The 23,599-nt window shown below is 44.4% G+C and overlaps 1 protein-coding gene across 2 annotated transcripts in view; it reads right to left on the reverse strand.

Moving 5' to 3' along the window:
* MUC16 (mucin 16, cell surface associated) overlaps window positions 1-23,599 on the reverse strand; it is a 235,240-nt gene that overhangs the window by 63,361 nt on the left and 148,280 nt on the right. For both annotated transcript variants that reach the window (XM_055371568.2, XM_055371569.2), the window contains 27 exons: window positions 22,281-22,408; window positions 21,902-21,969; window positions 16,896-17,068; window positions 16,216-16,251; window positions 15,892-15,957; window positions 14,862-14,986; window positions 14,234-14,301; window positions 13,468-13,640; window positions 13,103-13,138; window positions 12,776-12,841; window positions 9,530-9,660; window positions 9,241-9,308; window positions 8,461-8,633; window positions 8,076-8,111; window positions 7,751-7,816; window positions 6,916-7,040; window positions 6,611-6,678; window positions 5,824-5,996; window positions 5,476-5,511; window positions 5,155-5,217; window positions 4,116-4,240; window positions 3,813-3,880; window positions 3,027-3,199; window positions 2,664-2,699; window positions 2,319-2,405; window positions 1,238-1,362; window positions 932-999 (listed from right to left, as the gene is read on the reverse strand). In XM_055371568.2, coding sequence (XP_055227543.1) covers window positions 932-999; window positions 1,238-1,362; window positions 2,319-2,405; window positions 2,664-2,699; window positions 3,027-3,199; window positions 3,813-3,880; window positions 4,116-4,240; window positions 5,155-5,217; window positions 5,476-5,511; window positions 5,824-5,996; window positions 6,611-6,678; window positions 6,916-7,040; window positions 7,751-7,816; window positions 8,076-8,111; window positions 8,461-8,633; window positions 9,241-9,308; window positions 9,530-9,660; window positions 12,776-12,841; window positions 13,103-13,138; window positions 13,468-13,640; window positions 14,234-14,301; window positions 14,862-14,986; window positions 15,892-15,957; window positions 16,216-16,251; window positions 16,896-17,068; window positions 21,902-21,969; window positions 22,281-22,408 — 2,560 coding nt within the window. The remainder of the gene's footprint in view (window positions 1-931; window positions 1,000-1,237; window positions 1,363-2,318; window positions 2,406-2,663; window positions 2,700-3,026; window positions 3,200-3,812; window positions 3,881-4,115; window positions 4,241-5,154; window positions 5,218-5,475; window positions 5,512-5,823; window positions 5,997-6,610; window positions 6,679-6,915; window positions 7,041-7,750; window positions 7,817-8,075; window positions 8,112-8,460; window positions 8,634-9,240; window positions 9,309-9,529; window positions 9,661-12,775; window positions 12,842-13,102; window positions 13,139-13,467; window positions 13,641-14,233; window positions 14,302-14,861; window positions 14,987-15,891; window positions 15,958-16,215; window positions 16,252-16,895; window positions 17,069-21,901; window positions 21,970-22,280; window positions 22,409-23,599) is intronic.

The raw sequence follows: 23,599 nt of genomic DNA on the forward strand, positions 1-23,599 counted from the left end.
GGTGGGAGGAATGCAATCAAAAGATTAACTAGGAAGGGTTTTGAGATTGCTGAGGGAAGGACTGCAAGGAACCAGAGGAAATGAGAAGTCTGGGAAAGAGGTGAGAAATCACACTTAGATTCTCTGAATGCACCAACTACTGGCTTGCTTTGAACTGCAAGCAGGGTAATGAATACAAGAATTTTTATGAAAGTGCAAAGTGGCTTGGCACAGTGCCTCATGTCTGTAATCCCAGCACTTTGGGAGGCCAAGGCGGGCAGATCGCTTGAGGTCAGGAGTTCAAGACTAGCCTGGTCAACATGGTGAAACCCCATCTCTACAAAAAATACAAAAATTTGCTGGGTATAGTGGCGGGTGCCTGTAATCCCAGCTACTTGGGAGGCTGAGGCAGGAGAATCACTTGAACATGGAAGGCGGAGGTTGCAGTGAGCTGAGACCAGCCTGGTGTGCAGTAAGACTATGTTTCAACAATGAAATAATAAAATAAAATAAAATAAAATAAAACAAAATAAAATTAAAAAGTGCAAGTTAAAACCTGCATTCTCATGGCATGGGGACAGAGACACCAGACATGAGACCAATGAAGAGCTGGAAATGGGGATGAAAGCCTGTGGATGAGGCACGATCATCTTGAGAGAAATCCTGGGGACAGAATTTAAGACCTAAAGGAAAGGGAGGTGCAGGGACAGGAGGGAATTCAGAGGGATGATCAGGGTAGAGGCTCAATCCTGATAGTGGGCCATTCAGATTCTCCCTGTTGAGGTGGGGTTTGGGGGTGTTACTATCAGAAAACACATTGGTCATGAAGCCAGTGACTCCTGAATTCCACCTTTGGTGAGGATATCCCTAGGAAGTGCAGCAAGGAAGTGGTGCAAAGTCGATCGGAGTGAGAACAAGTGGGGCAGCCAGGCTTGATCTTCTAAGGTCTCACCTGAGCAAGGTCAGTCTGCAGCCAGAGTACAGAAGGCCGACACTGGTGTTCTTGAACATGGGACCAAGCTGTGGAGGAGGGAGAAGGAGATGAGTAGGAGGGTTAAGTTGCATGTGTGGGTGTGTAGGGAAGAAGTCAGGTGGGCAGAACAGGCATCAGTGAGTGGGGCTGGTTTCAATGGGCATGGCTTGCATCTCTTGGGGCAAGGGTGAGGTGGGTATTATTTTCTTCCATCACCTGGCATGGATGATGTAGAAGGTACTGACTCTCTGGGGTGGGGCAGAGTGAGGAGGGTGGAGCACTAACCAGACCCTGCAGGACCCGCTCCGTGGTGTTGAACTTCCTGGAGCCTGGGTGATGCATGTCCTCCTCGTACTGCAGGTTGGTGATGGTGAAGTTGAGGGTGAATGGCACCAGGAGAGGGCCAGCAGCTGTAGTGGAGGTGGGAAACAAACACTATGTCCAAAGTAGAGAAAATAGGAGTTTGCAATAGACTTATCTTTAAACATATGCAGAATTTAAATTGAGTGACAAAATATTTACCATGCTTCCCTTGCCTACAACAATACAATTTATTTTTACAAAAATATATTATATAATAGTATTTAGTTGCTGAGCACTGCTCGTGGTGCATATTCAGAGCTCAATATTGTCTGACGTTATGTACTATCTTTATTGCCGTCATCATCCTTGCTATCATTGTCACCATCACCATCATTATTATGACCATCACTGCCATAGTAATCGCCATCACGACCACCACGAACATTATCATCACCACACTCAACACATCATCATTATCATCATAACCCCACAACCATCACTGGCATTATCCTCATCACCATCATTGTCATTGTCATTGTCATCAACATAACCACGACCAACATCAATATCATCAGTACCATGGTCACCAGCATAAACGGCATCACCACAGTTATCATCATCATCACACTTAACACATCATCATTATCATCATAATCTTCACAACCATCATGGACAACATCCTCAAGTCCATCACCATCATCATCAGTAATATCACCACCACCATCATCAACAGCATCACCATCATCAACAGCATCACCATCATCAACAGCATCACCATCATCAACACCATCCCACTCAACATGTCATTATTACTATCATAACCACCACCACTATCATCATCACATGAACACAAGCTCACTGAGGGCAGAGATGTTTTTATTGGTTTTATTTTCCTTGCTGTATCCCTAGGGTCTGGTACACTGTAGGTGGCCAATACATTTTTTTGGTTCACTCAGTATCACTAGATTTACTATGATTTTCCATCTTCATTTGAGTGAAAATGGCACAGATGTTCACATTCATCAGGCATGATCTAATAGACATGTCACTGACTGGTACTTACATGTAGGGCTGGGGAGGGAGGATGGAGTCCCTGAGGTCCCAAGGTCCACTATGGAGGTCCCAAGGTCCACTATGGAGGTCCCAGGAGCTGAAAAAAGTCCTCATCAGTGAAAGCAGAAAGCACTCTCATGGCAGAAATGGAAAGAGGGTAGACTATTATAAGTTCTGCTGCATGTGGGCTTGAGCTAGGTCTGTCTTTGGAGCTGGGGCAGAGGGGAGCTTGAGTAACTTCTGCCTTCCTAGCTCCTTTGCTCAAGAGGAGGTCTTATGGGCTAAAGAGGAGGGGCCAGCTCCTGCTCCACTTAATGTAGGATCAGGGGCATGTGGACATGGGTTGAATACTCACTGCTGGTGGTGGGCGCAGAGGTCTGATGGGTGAAACCTGCATAGAGAAGGAGGGAGGAGACTGGGTAAGGGTTAAGGAGATGTGGGAGATGCAATAGGGTTCAGGGCTACCCTGGTGCAATTAAATGAGTTTCATGGGGCGGGGCCATTAAGATTTCCTATCAGCATTCTCCCAAAAGGGAAGAGTGCCCAGAGGGAATGCCTCTCATTATAACGAAGAAACCATGAAGTCCAGAACTTAGTCATCCCATGTAGAGCACATGACAAAATTTTCAATGGCCAGGCAGGGAGTGTGCCCCTAAGCCAGAGATTAGAGGTTGCCCAGCAAGGAGGAAGAGATTCCTACCATATTACAGCTCCTCACCATTGACATAGAGACTGTTTCTGTCCAGGGTGTAGGGACCCAGCTCTTTGATGCCATTGGTCAGCTGGTTCAGCTCCCAGTATAGCTGCTCCCTGTCCACTCCAGGGCTTTTGGGGTCAAGACGGTGGGTGCAGATGGCATCCACTCCAGTGGCTGCTCCATCCTTCTTGGACCTGAGGAAGGTAGGAGGGGGAATGACAATGAAAAGATTACCTAGGACTTGTCTCGAGATTGCTGAGGGAAACATATCAAGGAACCAGAGGAAATGAGAAATCTGGGAAAGAGGTGAGAATCTGCACTTAGGTTATCTGAGTACATAGACCACTATCTTGGTTGGGACTGCAAGCAGAGTCATGGATATAATAATTTTTATAAAAGTGCAAGGTGAAACCTGCATTCTCAAGGCATGGGTACAGGAGAACCCAGACTTCAGACTAGTGAAGAGCTTGAAAGGGGGATGGATGTATGTGGATGAGGTATGATTGTCTTAAGAGCAGTCCTGGGGACAGAATTTAACACTAAATGAAAGGGAGGGGCAGGCAAAGGAGGGAATTCAGAGGAGTGATCAGGGTAGTGCCTCAATCCTGATGATGGATCATGAAAATTCTGCCTGTTGAGGTGGGGAATGGTGGTGTTACTATCAGGAAACAACTGGTTCTCAAGCCAGTGACTCCTGAATTCCCTTTTTGGTGACGATATCCCTAGGAAGTGCAGCAAGGAGACAGTGCAAAGTCTTTTGGAGTGAGAACAATTGTGGCAGCCAGGCTGGCTCTTCTAAAGTCTCACCTGAGCAAGGTCAGTCTGCAGCCAGAGTACAGAGGGCCGACACTGGTGTTCTTGAACATGGGACCAAGCTGTGGAGGAGGGAGAGAGAGGTGAGTAGGAGGGCTAAGGTGTGTGTGTGTTAGGGGCAGATGTGAGGTGGGAGGAGTAGGCACCAATGAGCAGGGCTGGTCTCTGTGGGCGGGGCTTGCATCTCTCAGGGGCAGGGGTGAGGTTGGTGCTATGTTCTTTCATCACCTTGGCATCTATGATGTAGAAGGGACTGGATATCTGGGGCTGGCAGAGTGAGGAGGGCAGGGCACTAACCAGACTCTGCAGGACCCTCTCTGTGGTGTTGAACTTCCTGGAGCCAGGGCGATACATGTCCTCCTCGTACTTCAGGTTGGTGATGGTGAAGTTGAGGGTGAATGGCACCAGGAGAGGGCCAGCAGCTGTAGTGGGAATTGAAAATAAACACTATGTTCAAAGTAGAGAAAATAGGGGTTTGGAATAGACTTATCTTTAAACATATACAAAATTTAAATTGAGAGAAAAATATTTACATCCCCCTTGCCTATAATAACACAATTTATTTTTATAAAAATATATTCTATAATAGTAGTTAGATGCTGAGCATAGCTAGTTGTGCATATTCAGTGCTCAATATTGTCTGATGTTATCTGTTATCTTTATTATGGCCATAATCATTGTTGCTATCATTGTCACCATCACCATCATTATTATCATCATCACCATGATAATCCCCATCATGATCACCACAAACATAATCATCACCACACTCAACACATCATCATCATAAAAACCACATGACCATCACTGGCATCATCCTCATCACCATCATTATTGTCATCAACGTCACCAATACCATCATCAACATCATCAGTACCATGGTCACCATCATAAACAGCACCACCACCACCATCATCATCATCATCATCACACTCAACACATCATTACCATCATAACCTTCACAACCATCACTGACAACATCCTCATGTCCGTCATCGTCATTGTCAGTAACATCACCACCACCAACATCAACAGCAACACCATAATCATAAATTATCATCACACTCAATATGTCATTATTACTATTACCACCACCACCACCATCATATCATCACATGAACACAAGCTCACTGAGGGCGGAGATGTTTTTATTGGTTCTACTTTCCTTGCTATATCCCTAGGGTCTGGTACACTGTAGGTGGCCAATACATTTTTTTTGGCTCACTCAGTATCACTAGATTTATTATGATTTTCCATTTTCATTTGACTGAAAATGGCACAGATGTTTGCATTCATCAGGCATGATCTAATACAGATACCATTGGCTGGTACTTACTTGTAGGGCTGGGGAGGGAGGATGGAGTCCCTGACCCAAGGTCCACTGTGGAGGTCCCAGGAGCTGAAAAAAGTCCTCATCAGTGAAAGCAGAAAGCACTCTCATGGCAGAAATGGCAAGAAGATAGACTATTATGAGGTCTGATGCATGTGGGCTTGAGCTGGGTCTGTCTTTGGAGCTGGGGCAGAGGGGAGCTTGAGTAACTTCTCCCTTCCCAGCTCATTTGCTCAAGAGGAGGACTTATGGGTTAAAGAGGAGGGGCCAGCTCTTGCTCCACTTGATGTAGGATCAGGGGCATGTGGACATGGGTTGAATACTCACTGCTGCTGGTGGGCACAGGGGTCCAATGGGTGAAACCTGCATAGAGAAGGAGGGAGGAGACTGGGTAAGGGTTAAGGAGATGTGGGGGACGCAATAGAGTTCAGGACTACCCTGGTGCAATTAAATGAGTTTCATGGGACAGGGATCATTAAAGATTTCCTATCAGCATCCTCACAACAGGGAAGAGTGCCCAGATAACGAAGAAACCATGAAGTCCAGAACTTAGTCATCCCATGTAGAGCACGTGACAGAATTTTCAATGGCCAGGCAGGGAGTGTGCCCCCAAGCCAGAGATTAGAGGTTGCACAGCCAGGAGGAAGAGACTCCTACCATATCACAGCTGCTCACCATTGACATAGAGACTGTTCCTGTCCAGGGTGTAGGGGCCCAGCTCTTTGATGCCATTGGTCAGCTGGCTCAGCTCCCAGTATAGCTGCTCCCTGTCCACTCCAGGGCTTTTGGGGTCAAGACGGTGGGTGCAGATGGCATCCACTCCAGTGGCTGCTCCATCCTTCTCGGACCTGAGGAAGGTAGGAGGAGAAATGACAATGAAAAGATTGCCTAGGACTTGTCTTGAAATTGCTGAGGGAAACATATCAAGGAACCAGAGGAAATGAGAAACCTAGCAAAGAGGTGAGAAGCCACATTTAGATTATCTGAGTACACAGACCACTATCTTGGTTGGGACTGCAAGCAGAGTCATGGATATAATAATTTTTATAAAAGTGCAAGGTGAAACCTGCATTCTCATGGCATGGGAACAGGAGAACCCAGACTTCAGACTAGTGATGAGCTTGAAAGGCTGATGAATGTATGTGGATGAGGCATGGTTATCTTGAGAGAAATCCTGGGGACAGAATTTAACACCTAAATGAAAGGGAGGGGCAGGGAAAGGAGGGAATTCAGATGGGTGATCAGGGTAGTGTCTCAATCCTGATGATGAACCATGAAGATTTTGCATGTTGAGGTGGGGCATGGGGGTGTTACTATCAGGAAACAACTGGTTCTGAAGCCAGTGACTCCTGAATTCCCGTTTTGGTGAAGATATACCTAGGAAATGCAGCAAGGAAGCAGTGCAAAGTCTTTTAGAGTGGGAACAAGTTGGGCACCCAGGCTGGCTCTTCTAAAGTCTCACCTGAGCAAGGTCAGTCTGCAGCCAGAGTACAGAAGGCCAACACTGGTGTTCTTGAACATAGGACCAAGCTGTAGAGGAGGGAGAGGGAGGTGAGTAGTGGGGCTAAGGTGTGTGTGTGTTAGGGGCAGATGTGAGGTGGGTGGAGCAGGCACCAATAAGCAGGACTGGTCTCTGTGGGTGGGGCTTGCATCTCTTGGGGGGAAGGGGTGAAGTTGTTGCTATCTTCTTTCATCACCCTGGCATGGATGATGTAGAAGGGACTGGATATCTGGGGCTGGGCAGAGTGAGGAGGGAAGGGCACTAACCAGACTCTGCAGGACCCTCTCTGTGGTGTTGAACTTCCTGGAGCCAGGGCAATGCATGTCCTCCTCATACTTCAGGTTGGTGATGGTGAAGTTGAGGGTGAACGGCACCAGGAGAGGGCCAGCAGCTGTAGTGGGAATTGAAAATAAACACTATGTTCAAAGTCAAGAAATAGGGGTTTAGAATAGACTTATCTTTAAACATGTGCAAAATTTAAATTGAGAGACAAAATATTTACCATGTCTCCCTTGCCTATAATAATACAATTTATTTTTATGAAAGTATGTTATATAATAGTAGTTAGATGCTGAGCATAGCTAATCATGCATATTCAGTGCTCAATATTGTCTGATGTTATCTGTTATATTTATGATGGCTGGCCATCATGATTGTTGCTATCATTTTCACCATCATAAACAGCACCATCATCATCATCACACTCCAGACACCATCATTACCATCATAACCTTCACAACCATCACTGACAACATCCTTATGTCCATCATCATCATTGCCAGTAACATCACCACCATCATCATCAACAGCATCACCATCATCATCAATCATCATCACACTCAACATGTCATTATTACTATCATAACCACCACCACCATCATCACATGAACACAAGCTCACTGAGGGCAGAGGTGCTTTTATTAGTTTTCTTTTCCTTGTATCTCTAAGGTCTGGTACACTGTAAGTGGCCAATAAATTTTTTTGGTTCACTCAGTATCACTAGATTTACTATGATTTTCTATTTTCATTTGAGTGAAAATGGCACAGATGTTCACACTCATCAGGCATAATCTAAGGGAGATGCCATTGACTAGTACTTACTTGCAGGGCTTGGGAGGGAGAATGGAGTCCCTGAGGTTCCAAGGTCCACTGTGGAGGTCCCAGGAGCTGAGAAAAAGTGCTCATCAGTGAAAGCAGAAAATAATCTCATGGCAGAAATGGCAAGAAGGTAGACTATTATGAGGTCTGCTGCATACGGGCATGAGCTGGGCCTGTCTTTGGAGCTAGGGTGGAAGGGAGCTTCAATAACTTCTGCCTTCCCAGCTCCTTTGCTCAAGAGGAGGACTTATGGGTTTAAGAGGAGGGGCCAGCTCCTGCTCCACTTAATGTAGGATCAGGGGCATGTGGACATGAGTTGAATACTCACTGCTGGTGGTGGGCACAGAGGTCCGATGGGTGAAACCTGCATAGAGAAGGAGGGAGGAGACTTGGTAAGCATTAAGGAGATATGAGGGACACAATAAGGGTCATGGCAATCCCAATGCAATTAAATGAGTTTCATGGGACAATGAGTTTCATGGGACTGGGGCCATTAAAGAATTCCTATCAGTATCCTCACAACAGGGAAGAGTGCCCTGAGGGAACACAGTTCACGACAATGAAGAAACTGTGAAGTCCAGAACTTAGTCATCCCATGTACACCACATGACAGAATATTCAATGGCCAGGCAGGGAGTGTGACTTCAAGCCAGAGATTAGATTCTTCCCAGACTCTAGAAGGAAAAGACTCCAACCACATCACAGCTGCTCACCATTGACATAGAGACTGTTCCTGTCCAGGGTGTAGGGGCCCAGCTCTTTGATGCCATTGGTCAGTTGGCTCAGCTCCCAGTACAGCTGCTCTCTGTTGAGTCCAGGGCTTTTGGGGTCAAGATGATGGGTGCAGATGGCATCCACTCCAGTGGCTGCTCCATCCTTCTCGGACCTGGGGAAGGTAGGTGGGGAGAATGACTATGAAAAGATTACCTAGGTTGTGTCTTGAGACTGCTGATGGAAAGACAGTAAAGAACCAGAGGAAATGAGAAACCTGGGAAAGAGGTGAGAAGCTACACTTAGATTCTCTGAGTGCATGGACTACTGGCTTGCTTGGGACTGTGCACAGAGTCACAGATACAACCATGCTTATAAAAGTGCAAGGTGAAACCTGCATTCTCATAGCATGGGGACAGAAGAGCCCAGACTTGAGACCAGTGAGGAGCTGGAAACAGGGATGAAAGCACTTGGATGAGGCATGATTGTCTTGAGAGAAATTCTGGGGACAGAATTTAACACCTAAATGAAAGGGAGGGGCAGGGAATTCAGAGGGATGATCAGGATAGAGGCTCAATCCTGATGATGGACCATGCAGATTCTCCCTGTTGAGGTGAGGTGTGCGAGTGTTACTATCAGGAAACACATTGGTCCAGAAGCCAGTGACTCCTGAATTCCCCTTTTGGTGAGGATATCCCTAGGAGGTGCAGCAAGGAAGCAGTGCAAAATCTACTGGAGTGGGAACAACTGGGGCAGCCAGGCTGGATCTTCTAAGGTCTCACCTGAGAGAGGTCAGTCTGCAGCCAGAGTACAGAGGGCCAACACTGGTGTTCTTGAATATGGGACCAAGCTGTGGAGGAGCGAGAGGAAAGTGAGTAGGAGGGCTAAGGTGCATGTGTGTGGGGCAGAAGTCAGGTGGGTGGAGCAGGCACCAGTGGGCATGGCTGGCCTCAGTGAGCAGGGCTTGCATCTCTTGTGGGCAAGGGTGAGATGGATACAATCTTCTTCCATAGCCCTGGCATAGATGATGTATCTGGGATGGGGCAGGAGTAAAGTGGGTGGGGCTCTCACCAGACCCTGCAGGACCCTCTCTGTGGTGTTGAACTTCCTGGAGCCAGGGTGACCCGTGTCCTTCCCATACTGCAGGTTGATGATGGTGAAGTTGAGGGTGAATGGTACCAGGAGAGGGCCAGCAGCCATAACTGGAATGGGAAATAAACACTATGTTCAAAGCAGAGAAAATAGGAGTTTGCAATAGACTTATCTTTCAATATATGCAGAATTTAAATTGAGTGACAAAATATTTTCCATGCCTCTCTTGCCTATAATAATATAATTTATTTTTATAAAAGTATATTATATAATAGCAGATGCTTAGCATAGCTGTTGGTGAATATTTATTGCTCAATACTGTCTGACATTTTCTGTTAACTTTATTATCATCATCGTCATCATCACCACCATCATTGTCACCATCACCATCATTATTATCATCATCACCACCATGATAATCCCCATCATGACCACCACAAACATCATCACTCTCAACACATCATCATTACCATCATAACCCCACCACCATCACCTGAATCATCCTTATCACCATCATCATCATTGTCATCGACATCACCACCACCATCAACATCAACACTATCATTATCATGATCATTATAAACAGCAACACTACCACCATCATCATCACCATCACACTCAATACGACATCATTACCATCACAACTTCCACCACCATCACCTGCATCATCCTCATCACCATCATCATTGTCATCAACATCACCCCCACCATCATCAAGATCACCACCATCATCATTATAAACAGCAACACTACCACCATCATCATCACCATCACACTCAATACGACATCATTACCATCACAACCTCCACCACCATCACCTGCATCATCCTCATCACCATCATCATTGTCATCAACATCACCACCACCATCATCAAGATCACCACTATCATCATTATAAACAGCAACACTATCACTATCATCATCACACTCAATACATCATAATTACCATCATAACCTCCTCTACCATCACCAGCATCATCCTCATCACCATCACCATCATCATCAACATCACTACTGCCATCATCAACAGTATGACCATCATCATCATCATCATCATAAACAATGTCACCACCACCATCATCATCATCCCACTCAACACATCATCATTACCATCGTAACTACCACCACCATCATCATCATCACAAGAATACAAGCTCACTGAGGGCATAGATTTTTTTTAATTGATTTTCTTTTTTTACTGTATTCCTGGGGTCTGGTACACAGTAGGTGGCCAAAACAAATTTGTCACAAGCATTCTTATACACCAATAACAGGCAAACACAGAACCAAATCATAAGTGAACTCCCATTCATAATTGCTTCAAAGAGAATAAAATACCTAGGAATGCAACTTACAAGGGACGTAAAGGACCTCTTCAAGGAGAACTACAAACCACTGCTCAATGAAATAAAAGAGGATACAAACAAATGGAAGAACATTCCATGCTCATGGGTAGGAAGAATCAATATCGTGAAAATGGCCATACTGAACAGGGTAATTTATAGATTCAATGCCATCCCCATCAAGCTACCAATGACTTTCTTCACAGAATTGGAAAAAACTACTTTAAAGTTCATATGGAACCAAAAAAGAGCCCACATCACCAAGTCAATCCTAAGCCAAAAGAACAAAGCTGGAGGCATCATGCTACCTGACTTCAAACTATACTACAAGGCTACAGCAACCAAAACAGCATGGTACTGGTACCAAAACAGAGATATAGATCAATGGAATAGAACAGAGCCCTCAGAAATAATGCCACATATCTACAACTATCTGATCTTTGACAAACCTGAGCAATGGGGAAAGGATTCCCTATTTAATAAATGGTGCTGGGAAAACTGGCTAGCTGTATGTAGAAAGCTGAAACTGGAACCCTTACTTACACCTTATACAAAAATTAATTCAAGATGGATTAAAGACTTAAACATTAGACCTAAAACCATAAAAACCCTAGAAGAAAACCTAGGCATTACCATTCAGGACATAGGCATGAGCAAGGACTTCATGTCTAAAACACCAAAAGCAATGGCAACAAAAGCTAAAATTGACAAATCGGATCTAATTAAACTAAAGAGCTTCTGCACAGCAAAGGAAACTACCATCAGAGTGAACAGGCAACATATAAAATGGGAGAAAATTTTCACAACCTACTCATCTGACAAAGGACTAATATCCAGAATCTACAATGAACTCAAACAAATTTACAAGAAAAAAGCAAACAACCCCATCAAAAAGTCGGCGAAGGACATGAACAGACACTTCTCAAAAGAAGACATTTATGCAGCCAAAAAACACATGAAAAAATGCTCAACATCACTGGCCATCAGAGAAATGCAAATAAAAACCACAATGAGATACCATCTCACACCAGTTAGAATGGCGATCATTAAAAAGTCAGGAAACAACAGGTGCTGGAGAGGATGTGGAGAAATATGAACACTTTTACACTGTTGGTGGGACTGTAAACTAGTTCAACCATTGTGGAAGTCAGTGTGGCGATTCCTCAGGGATCTGGAACTAGAAATACCATTTGACCCAGCCATCCCATTACTGGGTATATACCCAAAGGATTATAAATCATGCTGCTATAAAGACACATGCACACGTATATTTATTGCGGCATTATTCACAATAGCAAAGACTTGGAACCAACCCAAATGTCCAACAATGATAGACTGGATTAAGAAAATGTGGCACATACACACCACGGAATACTATGCAGCCATAAAAAATGATGAGTTCATGTCTCTGTAGGGACATGGATGAAATTGGAAATCATCATTCTCAGTAAACTATCGCAAGGACAAAAAACCAAACACCGCATGTTCTCACTCATAAGTGGGAATTGAACAATGAGAACACGTGGACACAGGAAGGGGAACATCACACTCTGGGGACTGTTGCGGGGTGGGGGGAGGGGGGAGGGATAGCATTAGGAGATATACCTAATGCTAAATGATGAGTTAATGGGTGCAGCACACCAGCATGGCACATGTATACATGTGTAACTAAACTGCACATTGTGCACATGTACCCTAAAACTTAAAGTATAATAAAAAAAAGTGAAAAGGATGAGAAAACACAAACAAACAAACAAACAAATTTGTCCACTCAGTATCACTAGATTTACTATGATTTTCCATCTTTATTTGAGTGAAAATGACAGAGATGTTTACACTAATCAGGTATGCTCTCAAAGAGATGTCATTGACTGATACTTACTTGTGGGGCTGGAGAGGGAGGATGGAGTCCCTGAGGTTCCAAGATCCACTGTGGAGGTCCCAGGAGCTGAGGAAAAGTTTTCATCAGTGAAAGCAGAAAGCACTCTCTTGGCAGAAATGGCAAGAGGGGAGACTATTTATGGGGTTTGTTGCATGTGTAGCTTGAGCTGGGTCGGTCTCTTGAGCTGGGCAGACGGGCACTTAAATAACTTCTGCCCTCCTAAATCCTTTGCTTATGAAGAGGACTTAATGGGTTTATGAGGAGGGGCCAGCTCCTGCTCCTCTTGGTGTAGGAACCGAGGCATGTGGATATGAGTTGAATACTCACTGCTGGTGATAGACACAGAGCTCTGATGGGTGAAACCTGCATAGAGAAGGAGGGAGGAGAGTGGGTAAGAGACAAGGAGAGGCGGGGGACCAAATGGAGGTCAATGCTACCCTGGTGCAATGAACCGAGTTTCATGGTACAGGGACCATTGAAGATTTCTTATCAGCATCCTCACATCAGGAAAGAATGCCCTGAGGGAACACAGTCCATGATGGTAAGGAAACCATGAAGTCCAGCCCTTAGTCATCCCATGTAGAGCATATAACAGAATTTTCAAAGGCCAGGCAGGGAGTGTGACCTCTAGTTAGAGATTAGAGGCTGCCCAGCAAGGGGGAAGAGATTTCAACCACATCACAACCACTCACCATTGACATAGAGACTGTTCCTGTCCAGGGTGTAGGGGCCCAGCTCTTCAATGCCATTGGTCAGCTTGCTTAGCTCCCAGTACAGCTGCTCCCTGTTGAGTCCAGGGCTTTTGGGGTCAAGGCGGTGGGTGCAGATGGCATCCACTCCAGTGGCTGCCCCATCTTTCTCGGGCCTGGGGAGGGTCAGTGGGAAAAATGACAATGAAAAGATTATCTAGGAAGGCTCTTGCGATTGCTGAGGGAAGGACAGCAAGGACCAGAGAAATGAGAAACCTGGGAAAGAGGTGAGAAGCCACATCAACTCTTAGTGCATGGACTATTGGCTTGCTGAGGACTGTGAGCGGAGTCATGGATACAATGACAAGATGAAACTGACATTTTCATGGATGGGACAGGAGAGCCGGACTTGAGCCCAGTGAAGAGCTCGAAATGAGGATGAAATCACATGGATGAGGCATGATTGTCCTGAAAGAAATCCTGGGGACAGAATTTAACATGTAAAGGAAAGGGAGGCACAGGGAATGGAGGGAATTCAGAGGGATGATAAAGGGAGAGGCTCAATCCTGATGATGGGCCATGCAGATTTTCTCTGTTGAGGTGGAGGGTAGCGGTATTACTGTCAGGAAACACACTGATCCTGAAGCCTGTGACTCCTGAATTCCACCTTTGGTGAGGATATCCCTAGGAAGTGCAGCAAGGAAGCAGTGCAAAGTCTTTTGGAGTGAGTACAAGTGGGGCAGCCAGGCTGGAAATTCTAAGTTCTCACCTGAGCAAGGTCAATCTGCAGCCAGAGTACAGAGGGCCAACACTCGTGTTCTTGAACAAGGGCTTGAGCTGTGGAGGAGGGAGAGGGCGGTGAGTAGGAGGGCTAAGTTTTATGTAAGAGCCAGGCAGAAGTGAGGTGGGCAGGGCTGGCCTCGGTGGGGGAGGCTTGCATCTCTCTCTTTTTATCTTTTTTTCTTTTTTTTTGTGAGATGGAGTTTCGCTTTTTTGCCTAGGCTGGAGTAAAGTGGCATGATCTTGACTCACTGCAACCTCTGCCTCCTTGATTCAGTGATTCTCTTGCCTCACCCTCCCAAGTAGCTGGGATTACAGGCATGCACCACCATGCTTGGCTAATTTTTGTATTTTAGTAGAGATGAGGTTTCACCATGTTGGCCAGGCTGGTCACAAACTCCTGACCTCAGGTGATCCACTGGCCTTGGCCTCCCAAAGTGCTGGTATTACAGGCGTGAGCCACCACTCCCTGCTGAGTCTTGCATCTCTTGGGGTAAGAGTGAGTTGGGTGTGATATTCTTCCATTGCCCTGGCATGGATGATGTAAGAGGGACTGGGTATCATGAGCAGGGCAGAGTGTGGAGAGCAGGGCAGAGTGTGGAGGGCAGGGCACTAACCAGACCCTGCAGGACCCTCTCTGTGGTGTTGAACTTCCCGGAGCCAGTGCGACGCATGTCCTCCTCGTACTGCAGGTTGGTGATGGTGAAGTTGAGGGTGAACGGCATCAGGAGAGGGCCAGCAGCTGTAGTGTGAGTGTGAAATAAACATTATGTTCAAAGTAGAGAGAATAGCACTTTGTAATAACCATATGCAGCAATTAAATTGAGTGACATAATAAATATTTTCCACGCCTTTCTTATCTATGATACAATTCATTTTCTAAAGTAGATTATATAATAGTAGTTAGATACTGAGCATAGCTCTTGGTACATATTTAGTGCTCAATATTGTAAGGTGATATCTGTTATCTTTATTATCACCATCACCATCATCACTATCATTGTCATCATTATTATTATCATTATTGTCATCACAAGTACCACCAGCACCACCATGACAATCCCCATCATGAACCACAAACATCATCATCACCATCATCACATTCAACACATCATTACCATCATAACCCCACCGCCATCACCTACATCATCCTCATCACCATCATTGTCATTGTCATCGATATCACCATTACCATCATCAATGTCACTAGCATAATAATAATCATCATCATCAACACCACCACCATCATCGTCACACTCAACATATCATTATTACCATAATAACCCCCCCACCATCACCAGCATCATTTTCTTCATCATCATCAACATCATCATTGTCATCAACATCACTATCACCATCATCAACAGTATCACCAGCATCATCATCATCATCATCATCATCATGGTCATCAACAGCACCACCACCAACATCATCATCATGACAAGAATACAAGCTCACTGAGAGCAGAAATTTTATATTGGTTTTGTTTTCCCTCCTGTATCTCTAGGATCTGGTACACACTAGGTTGCCAACAAATTTCATTGGTCCACTCACTATCAGTAGATTTGCTATGATTTTCCATCTTCATCTGAGTAAAAATGACAGAGATAGCATGCTCTAATAGAGATGCCATTGACTGGTACTTACTCGTGGGGCTGGGGCTGGAGGATGGAGTCCCTGAGGTTCCCACATCCACTGTGGAGGTCCCAGGAGCTGAGGAGAAGTCCTCATTAGTGAGAGCAGAAAGCATTACCATAGCAGAAATGCCAAGAGGTGAGACTTTTATAGGGTTTGCTGCATGTGGGCTTGAGCTGAGTCTGTCTTTGAAACTAGGGCAGAGGGGAGCTTGAATAACTTCTGCCTTCCCAGCTGCTTTGCTCAAGAGGAGGACTTATGGGTTTATGAGGAGGGGCAGCTCCTGCTTTGCTTGGTGTAGGATCATGGGCATGTGGACATGAGTTGAATACTCACTGCTGGTGGTGGGCATAGAGCTTCGATGGGTGAAACCTGCATAGAGAAGGAGGGAGGAGTGTGGGTAAGTTACAAGGAGATGTGGGGGACCAAATAGGGGTCAGGGCTACCCTGGTGCAATGGAAGGAGTTTCATGCAGCAGGGACCATTAAAGATTTCCTATCAGTGCCCTCACATCAGGGAAGAATGCCCTGATGGAATTCATTCCATGATGATGAAGAAACCATGAAGTCCTGGCCAGGTGTGGTGGCTCAAGCCTGTAATCCCAGTACTTTGGGAGGCCAAGGCAAGGTGGATTACAAGGTCAAGAGATTGAGACCATCCTGGCCAACATGGTGAAACCCTGTCTCTACTAAAAATACAAAAATTAGCTGGGTGTGGTGGCATGCACCTGTAGTCCCAGCTACTCAGGAGGCTGAGGCAGGAGAATTGCTTGAATCCGGGAGGCGGAGGTTGCAGTGAGCTGAGATCATGCCGCTGCACCTCAGCCTGGTGACAGAGTGAGACTCCATCTCAAAAAAAAAAAAAAAAAAAGATACCATGAAGTCCGGAAATTAGTCATCCCATGTAGAGCACAGGACCAAATTTTCAGTTGCCTGACAGTGAGTGTGACCTCAAGCCAGAGATTACAGGCTGCTCAGCAAGGAGGAAGAGCCTCCAACCACATCACAGCTGCTCACCATTGACATAGAGACTGTTCCGGTCCAGGGTGTAGGGGCCCAGCTCCTGGATGCCATTTGTCAGATTGCTCAGCTCCCAGTACAGTCGCTCTCTGTCCAGTCCGAGGTCTTCAGGGTCAGGGCGATGTGTGCAGATGGCATCCACTGCCGTGGCTGAGCTATCCTTCTCTGGCCTGGGTAAGAACCTACATATGCTTAGTCCATCCACCTCTCCATCCTTTTGTCCTTCCTTTCCACTCTTTGTCAACCCCTAATGCGGACTCTGGGGAAATTGTGGTTAACAAGAATGTGGCTCTCAGGCCGGGCATGCTGGCTCATGCCTGTAATCCCAACACTTTGGGAGGCCAAGGCAGGTGGATCATGAGGTCAAGAGATTGAGACCATCCTGGCTAACATGGTGAAACCCCGTCTCAACTAAAAATACAAAAATTAGCTGGGCATGGTGGTACGTGCCTGCAGTCCCAGCTACTTGGGAGGCTGAGGCAGGAGAATTGCTTGAACCTAGGAGCCAAAGGTTACAGTGAGCCGAGATCACGCCACTGCACTCCAGTCTGGGCAACAGAGTGAGACTCTATCTCAAAAAAAAAAAAAAAAGAATGTGGTTCTCATCAGAGAGATGCCCACCATAAACAAATTACTAGGATTATTAGTTTATTAGTGGAAGCAGAAAGCATTACCATGGCAGAAATGCCAAGAGGTGACACTTTTATAGGGTTTGCTGCATGTAGGCTTGAGCTGTCTGTCTTTGGAACTGGGGCAGAGGGGAGCTTGAATAACTTCTGGCCTTCCCAGCTGCTTTGCTCAAGAGGAGGGCTTATGGGTTTATGAGGAGGGGCAGCTCCTGCTTTGCTTGGTGTAGGATCCTAGGATAGTAATGCCAGGGATCTGCACGGCCACGAATAAGCCTCCTAAAGTACTAGGTGTGCGAAAGCTATACTTAGGGTTAATCTGTAATCCATGGCAGTGGCCCTTGTACTGGTGCACATAGCAGTGGCCCTCCTACTGGTGCCCACAGCATGGCGTTTTCAAATGGTGGGATCAGAAGGTTCAAGTCATCCTCTCTAGATCCTATGGACCAGCAGGGCTAGGAGATTTGTTGTGAGACTCAAGGGAGCTAAATGGCTTGGGGAAAATGCCCTTTTTGGCTGGTCCGTCTGAAACTGTGGCTGGTCCAACATGCAGTCAGAAGGTCTTCATGTCTCAGCACCTGTTCCCGGCCACAGGACGTGGACTCACCTACCTAGCCACCCACTATTGAGTGATTAGAGGGAAACGGGCTCTTTCCCTATGTCCCAGGGTTGTGAGTAGCTCTATAGTAGGAACTACTTTATAGTAACAACTACCATTTATTAAATACTTCCTATGCAGCAGGCCCAGCATTTTGTATTCATAATCACATATTTTCATCCTCAAACATCCCTATGGGTTGGTACTGCTCAATTCCCCAAGTCAGTACTATACTAATTATATTATGTATGACACAATTGTATATAACATAAAATATATAAAATGTAGATCTGTAAATATAAACTTAATATAGAAATATATATCATTTTGCATTTTATACATTATTATATTATATAGTATATACAATATATATTATTATACCTCTACCTAACATATATTAAACTGGTTTATATATAACTATTTTATATAATTATATAACTCTATAACTATTATATAACTATTTTTTATATAACTACCATATACCTCTACCTAACATATATTAAACTGGTTTATATATAACTATTGTATATAACTATATAACTATTTTTATATAACTACCATGTACATTTAGATGCTTCTTGACTCATGATGGTATTATGTCCTGATAAACCCATGTTTTTTATTTTATTTTTTGGTTTTTGTTTTCTTTTGTTTTTGGAGATGGAGTCTCACTCTGTTGCCCAGGCTGGAGTTCAATGGTGTGATCTCTGCTCACTGCAACCTCTGCCTCCCAGGTTCAATCCATTCTCCTGCCTCAGCCTCCCGAGTAGCTGGGACTACAGGTACCCACCACCACACCCAGCTAATTTTTGTATTTTTAGTAGAGATGGGTTTTCTCCATGTTTGCCAAGCTGATCTTGAACTACTGACCTCAGGTGATACACCTGCCTCAGCTTCCCAAAGTGCTGGGATTACAGGCATGAGCCATGCACCCAGCCTGTTTTTTGTTTTTTGGAGACAAGAGTCTTGCTCTGTCATCCAGGCTGGAGTGCAGTGGTGTGATCTTGACTCACTGTAACTTCCATCTCCTAAGTTCAAGTGATTCTCACGCTTTAGTCTCCCGAGTAGCTGGAACTACAGTTGTCACACCACGTCTGGCTAATTTTTGTATTTTTAGTAGAGACAAGATTTTGCCATTTGGGCAGCCTGGTCTCAAACTCCTGGCCTCAAGTGATCCACCTGCCTCAGCCTCCCAAAGTGCTGGGATGACAGGTGTGAGCCATCATGCCCAGCCCTGACAAATCCATTGTGAACTGAAAATGTCATAAGTCAAAAATGCCCTGTAGCCGGGCGTGATGGCTCACACCTGTAATCCCAGGATTTTGGGAGGCCAAGGTGGGAAGATTCTTTGAGCCCAGGAGTTCAAGGCCACCTGGGCAACATGGCAAGACCCTCCTCTCCACAAAAAAAAATTTAAAAAAAAATAGGCAGGTGTGGTGGCACACACCTGTAGTCCCAGCTACTCAGGAGGCTGAGGTAGGAGGATCACTTGAGCCCAGGAGTTCGAGGCTGCAGTGAGCTATGATCGCACCAGTGCATTCCAGTCTGGGTGACAGAGCAAGACTCTGTCTCAAAAATAAAAATAAAAATAAAAATCAACTATACCTAACCTACAGAACATGATAGGTTAGCCTATCCTACCTTAAATATGCTCTGAACCCTTACATTAGCCTACATTTGGGCAAAATCACCTAACACAAAGCCTATTTTATAATAAACTGTTGAATATCTCATATAATCTATTGAATACTGTACTGAAAGTGAATGACAGAATGGTTGCATGGGTGTTGAAGGTATGCTTTCTACTGAATGCATATTGCTGTGGCATTATCACAAAGTTTGAAAAATCATAAGTTGAATCATTGTAATTCATGGACTTTTATATATAGAATATATACTAGGTATATGTAGTTGTATGTATCCACATGTATACTACATATAATATATATTTAAATATTATATGTATTTATACTTATATACTTTAATATATTATATATACACATATTATTATACATGATGTATATATGTAACATATATAATGTTATATTATAACATATGTTATATGTTAATGTCAGATGTTATACACATCACATACACATATATGTTATATACATTATATATAACATATAAGTTATACATGTTATATATGTATATATTACATTATATATAACAATACATAATGTATATGTTATATGTTGCATATAATACATAACAAATACAATGTATACATTACATATAACAATTATGTATAATATATAATTATATATATCATATATAACATACATTATATGTAACATAATGTATATTAAACTGATTTATAAAATATAATGTATATGTTACATATGACAGATAGTATATGTTATAACATATAATATTGTTATATTATAACATGTTATATGTTATAACATAATATTGTTATATTATATCATATGTTATATGTTAATGTCAGATATGTTATATACATCACACATACACATATATGTTATATACATTATGTATAACATAAAAGTTATACATATGTTATATATGTATATATTATATTATATATAACAATATATAATGTATGTTATATGTTTTATATAATATATAACAATTATAATATATACTTATATATAACAATTATATATTATATATAATATATAATTATATATAAAAGTTTTATATAATATATAATTGTATATAATATATCATATATAACATATACATTATATGTAACATAATGCATGTATTATATATAACTTGTACTATATATGCTATAACATATATAACATGTATACAATATAATAATATGTATAATATATACATTATATATGACATATGTTATATATGTATATAACATATGCATATAAAAATGTGTCTATAAACATGTTTATAAAATATGCCTCAATATGTATATAAAATATATGTCTATATATAATATATGTATTTTATATATATAATATGTCAGGAAATAGGGCACAGAAGGCTTCAGGCACTTGCTCAGAGTCACAGATAGTAAATGGCAGAGCTGGGTTCGTTTAGAACTGAGGTCTGCCTGAGTTCACCAATGCTCTTAGCCACTAGGGCCCCCCTGTCCCCTCTTCCCCCTGGGAAGGAAAGGAAACTGGAGGTAGATTAACTGATGCTCTCTCTTGGGAGAGCCACACTTGGAGATTCTGTGAGAGAGGTGTGGAAGGTGAGAATGCCAGGCAGGAAATGATATCAACCGCTGTCTACCCTAAAAGACCTGCCCTTTCCAGCACTCAGGGACAGTGCCCTCGGTGCCTCTCAGTCACCCTCAGACCGGCCAGGCCCTCTGTGGCTGCATCTGAGCCACTCAGGAGCTGACCTCCTGCCTGTAAGGGCTGAACGCCTTCCTTTCCTCCCCTCTTAGATTCTCTGGGCAAGTTCCCTTAGAGGGAAGTCAGATTGGGGTTTTCCACATGCTGCAAGTTCATAATGGGAGCAGAGGAGGAAGTGCCACCTAAGGGATAGGAGTTTGGATATAGAACCTGAAGTGCTGCAGTTGCTTTGTGTGTCCTGGCACAAGCCACTTAACCTGGGCCTCAGTTTCCCCTTCTGCTCCTGCTTCATGAGGCTGTTGCAAGCACTGATGAGGCATTAAATATAAAGTACATAATGCAGTGCCTTGGGTCTTAGGAATAGTTATCTGCTGCTGCTGGTGGTGATGCGTAGTATCCATGGGCAATAGTTGTTCCAAGTATGAACAGAGTCAGGGAGCCCAGAGACTAGGGTCATATTCACCTGTTGGGCTGTGTTTTTCTTAGGGAGGGTCTCACCTGAGTGAGGCTAGTCTGCAGCCTGAATAGAGGTATTCCATACTGCTATTCCTGAACAAGGGTTTGAGCTGCAAGGAAGGAGAGGGGAGGTGAGAAACAACAGCTGTGGGAAGCCAGGAAGAGTGGGGCATTGGAGGGGTGGACCAGGGTGAAGTGGGCGTGGCTGAAATCAGTGGGCGGGGCAGGGAAAGGTGGGCGTGGCTGGCATCAGTAGGCGGGGTAGGGTGAGGTGGGCTTGGCTAAAATCAGTGGGTGGGGCAGGGAAAGGTGGCTGGGGTTGGATGAGGTGGGCGTGGCTGGCATCAGTGGGCGAGGCAGTGTGAGGTGGGCTGGTTTGTCTAAGTGGGCGAGGGAGGATTACGGTGGGCGGGGCTCTCACCAGACCCTGCAGTTCTCTCTCTGTGGCGTTGAACTTCCTGGAACCAGGGTGCCGCATGTCCTCCTCGTACTGCAGGTTGGTGATGGTGAAGTTGAGGGTGAATGGCACCATGAATGGGACTGTGGCTGCTGCAAGGAAGGAGAAAAGAAGGTCATGCCTGAGTCAGATCTGAACTGACTCTAAGTCAATTTCTGAGGACCCAGACGGAGTGCTTGAAGCAAGAGTCTGAAGCAGACAGGTGGGTGCTTTAGTTTGGACGGATAATGGAAAGCCAGGTAAGGAGAAAAGTGGGATGTTCCTAAAATGCACTACCTGGGCCCAGAAGCAGGTTAGGGGACCAGAAGCAGGTTAGGAGACCAGGGTAGGTGTATTGGGTCAGAACGTGTGACTACTGGAAGCTGAGGTCTCAGACTCTGCCAGGTGCCCATACCCGCCCTAACAAACTCTAGCTGAGAAGTTAAAAGGGAAAAGGACCGGAACAGTCTCATGCTTTGGGGAACAAGAAGGGAAAAAAGAGTCAACTCAATCCCATTGAACACTGAACAACAACAATAAAAATCAAACAGCAGTCCTTAAAGCAGACCTTCTCTCACCTGCTTTACTTGGCTACCCTTCCCCACTCAAGCCCAAAACTCCCAAAACTCCCAGAACTTGCCCTTCCTTTAATAAAGAGACCACATGGTAGAGAGACATAGTTACCGTGGTTACGGCCACACTAGTGAATCAGATTTGGTTTCAAATCTCCTCTCTGCCCCTCACCAGCCAAGTGACCATGGACATGTTACCTGTCCATACCTCAGTTTCTTCCGCTGTAATACAATGGGCAATATGGGCCGGGCGCGGTGGCTCACACCTGTAATCCCAGCACTTTGGGAGGCCAAGGCGGGCAGATCACTTGAGGTCAGGAATTCGAGACCAGCCTGGCCAACACAATGAAACCCCGTCTCGACTAAAAATACAAAAATTAGCGAGGCGTGGTGGCATGCACTTGTAATCCTGGCTACTTGGGAGGCTGAGGCAGGGGAATCCCTTGAACCCGGGAGACGGAGACTGCAGTGAGCTGAGATTATACCACTGCACTCCAGCCTGGGCGACAGAGCGAGAGTCTGTCTAAAAAAAAAAAAAAAAGGCGGCGAGGGGCATAATGATATTTTGGAGGGAAATTAGGAAGGTTACATGACTGTTAAAAAGAGCACATCTCCAGGGCATTACACTGAGTGGAAAAGAAGCCAATTTCAAAGGTTACATGTTGTACATTTCCATTTATATAACATCTTCAAAATAAAATTGTAGAGACGGAGATGGAGATGGAGAGCAGA

The sequence above is a fragment of the Gorilla gorilla genome, chromosome 20 (assembly GCF_029281585.2).
Source record: "Gorilla gorilla gorilla isolate KB3781 chromosome 20, NHGRI_mGorGor1-v2.1_pri, whole genome shotgun sequence".
In the NCBI taxonomy this organism is placed as follows: domain Eukaryota; kingdom Metazoa; phylum Chordata; class Mammalia; order Primates; family Hominidae; genus Gorilla; species Gorilla gorilla.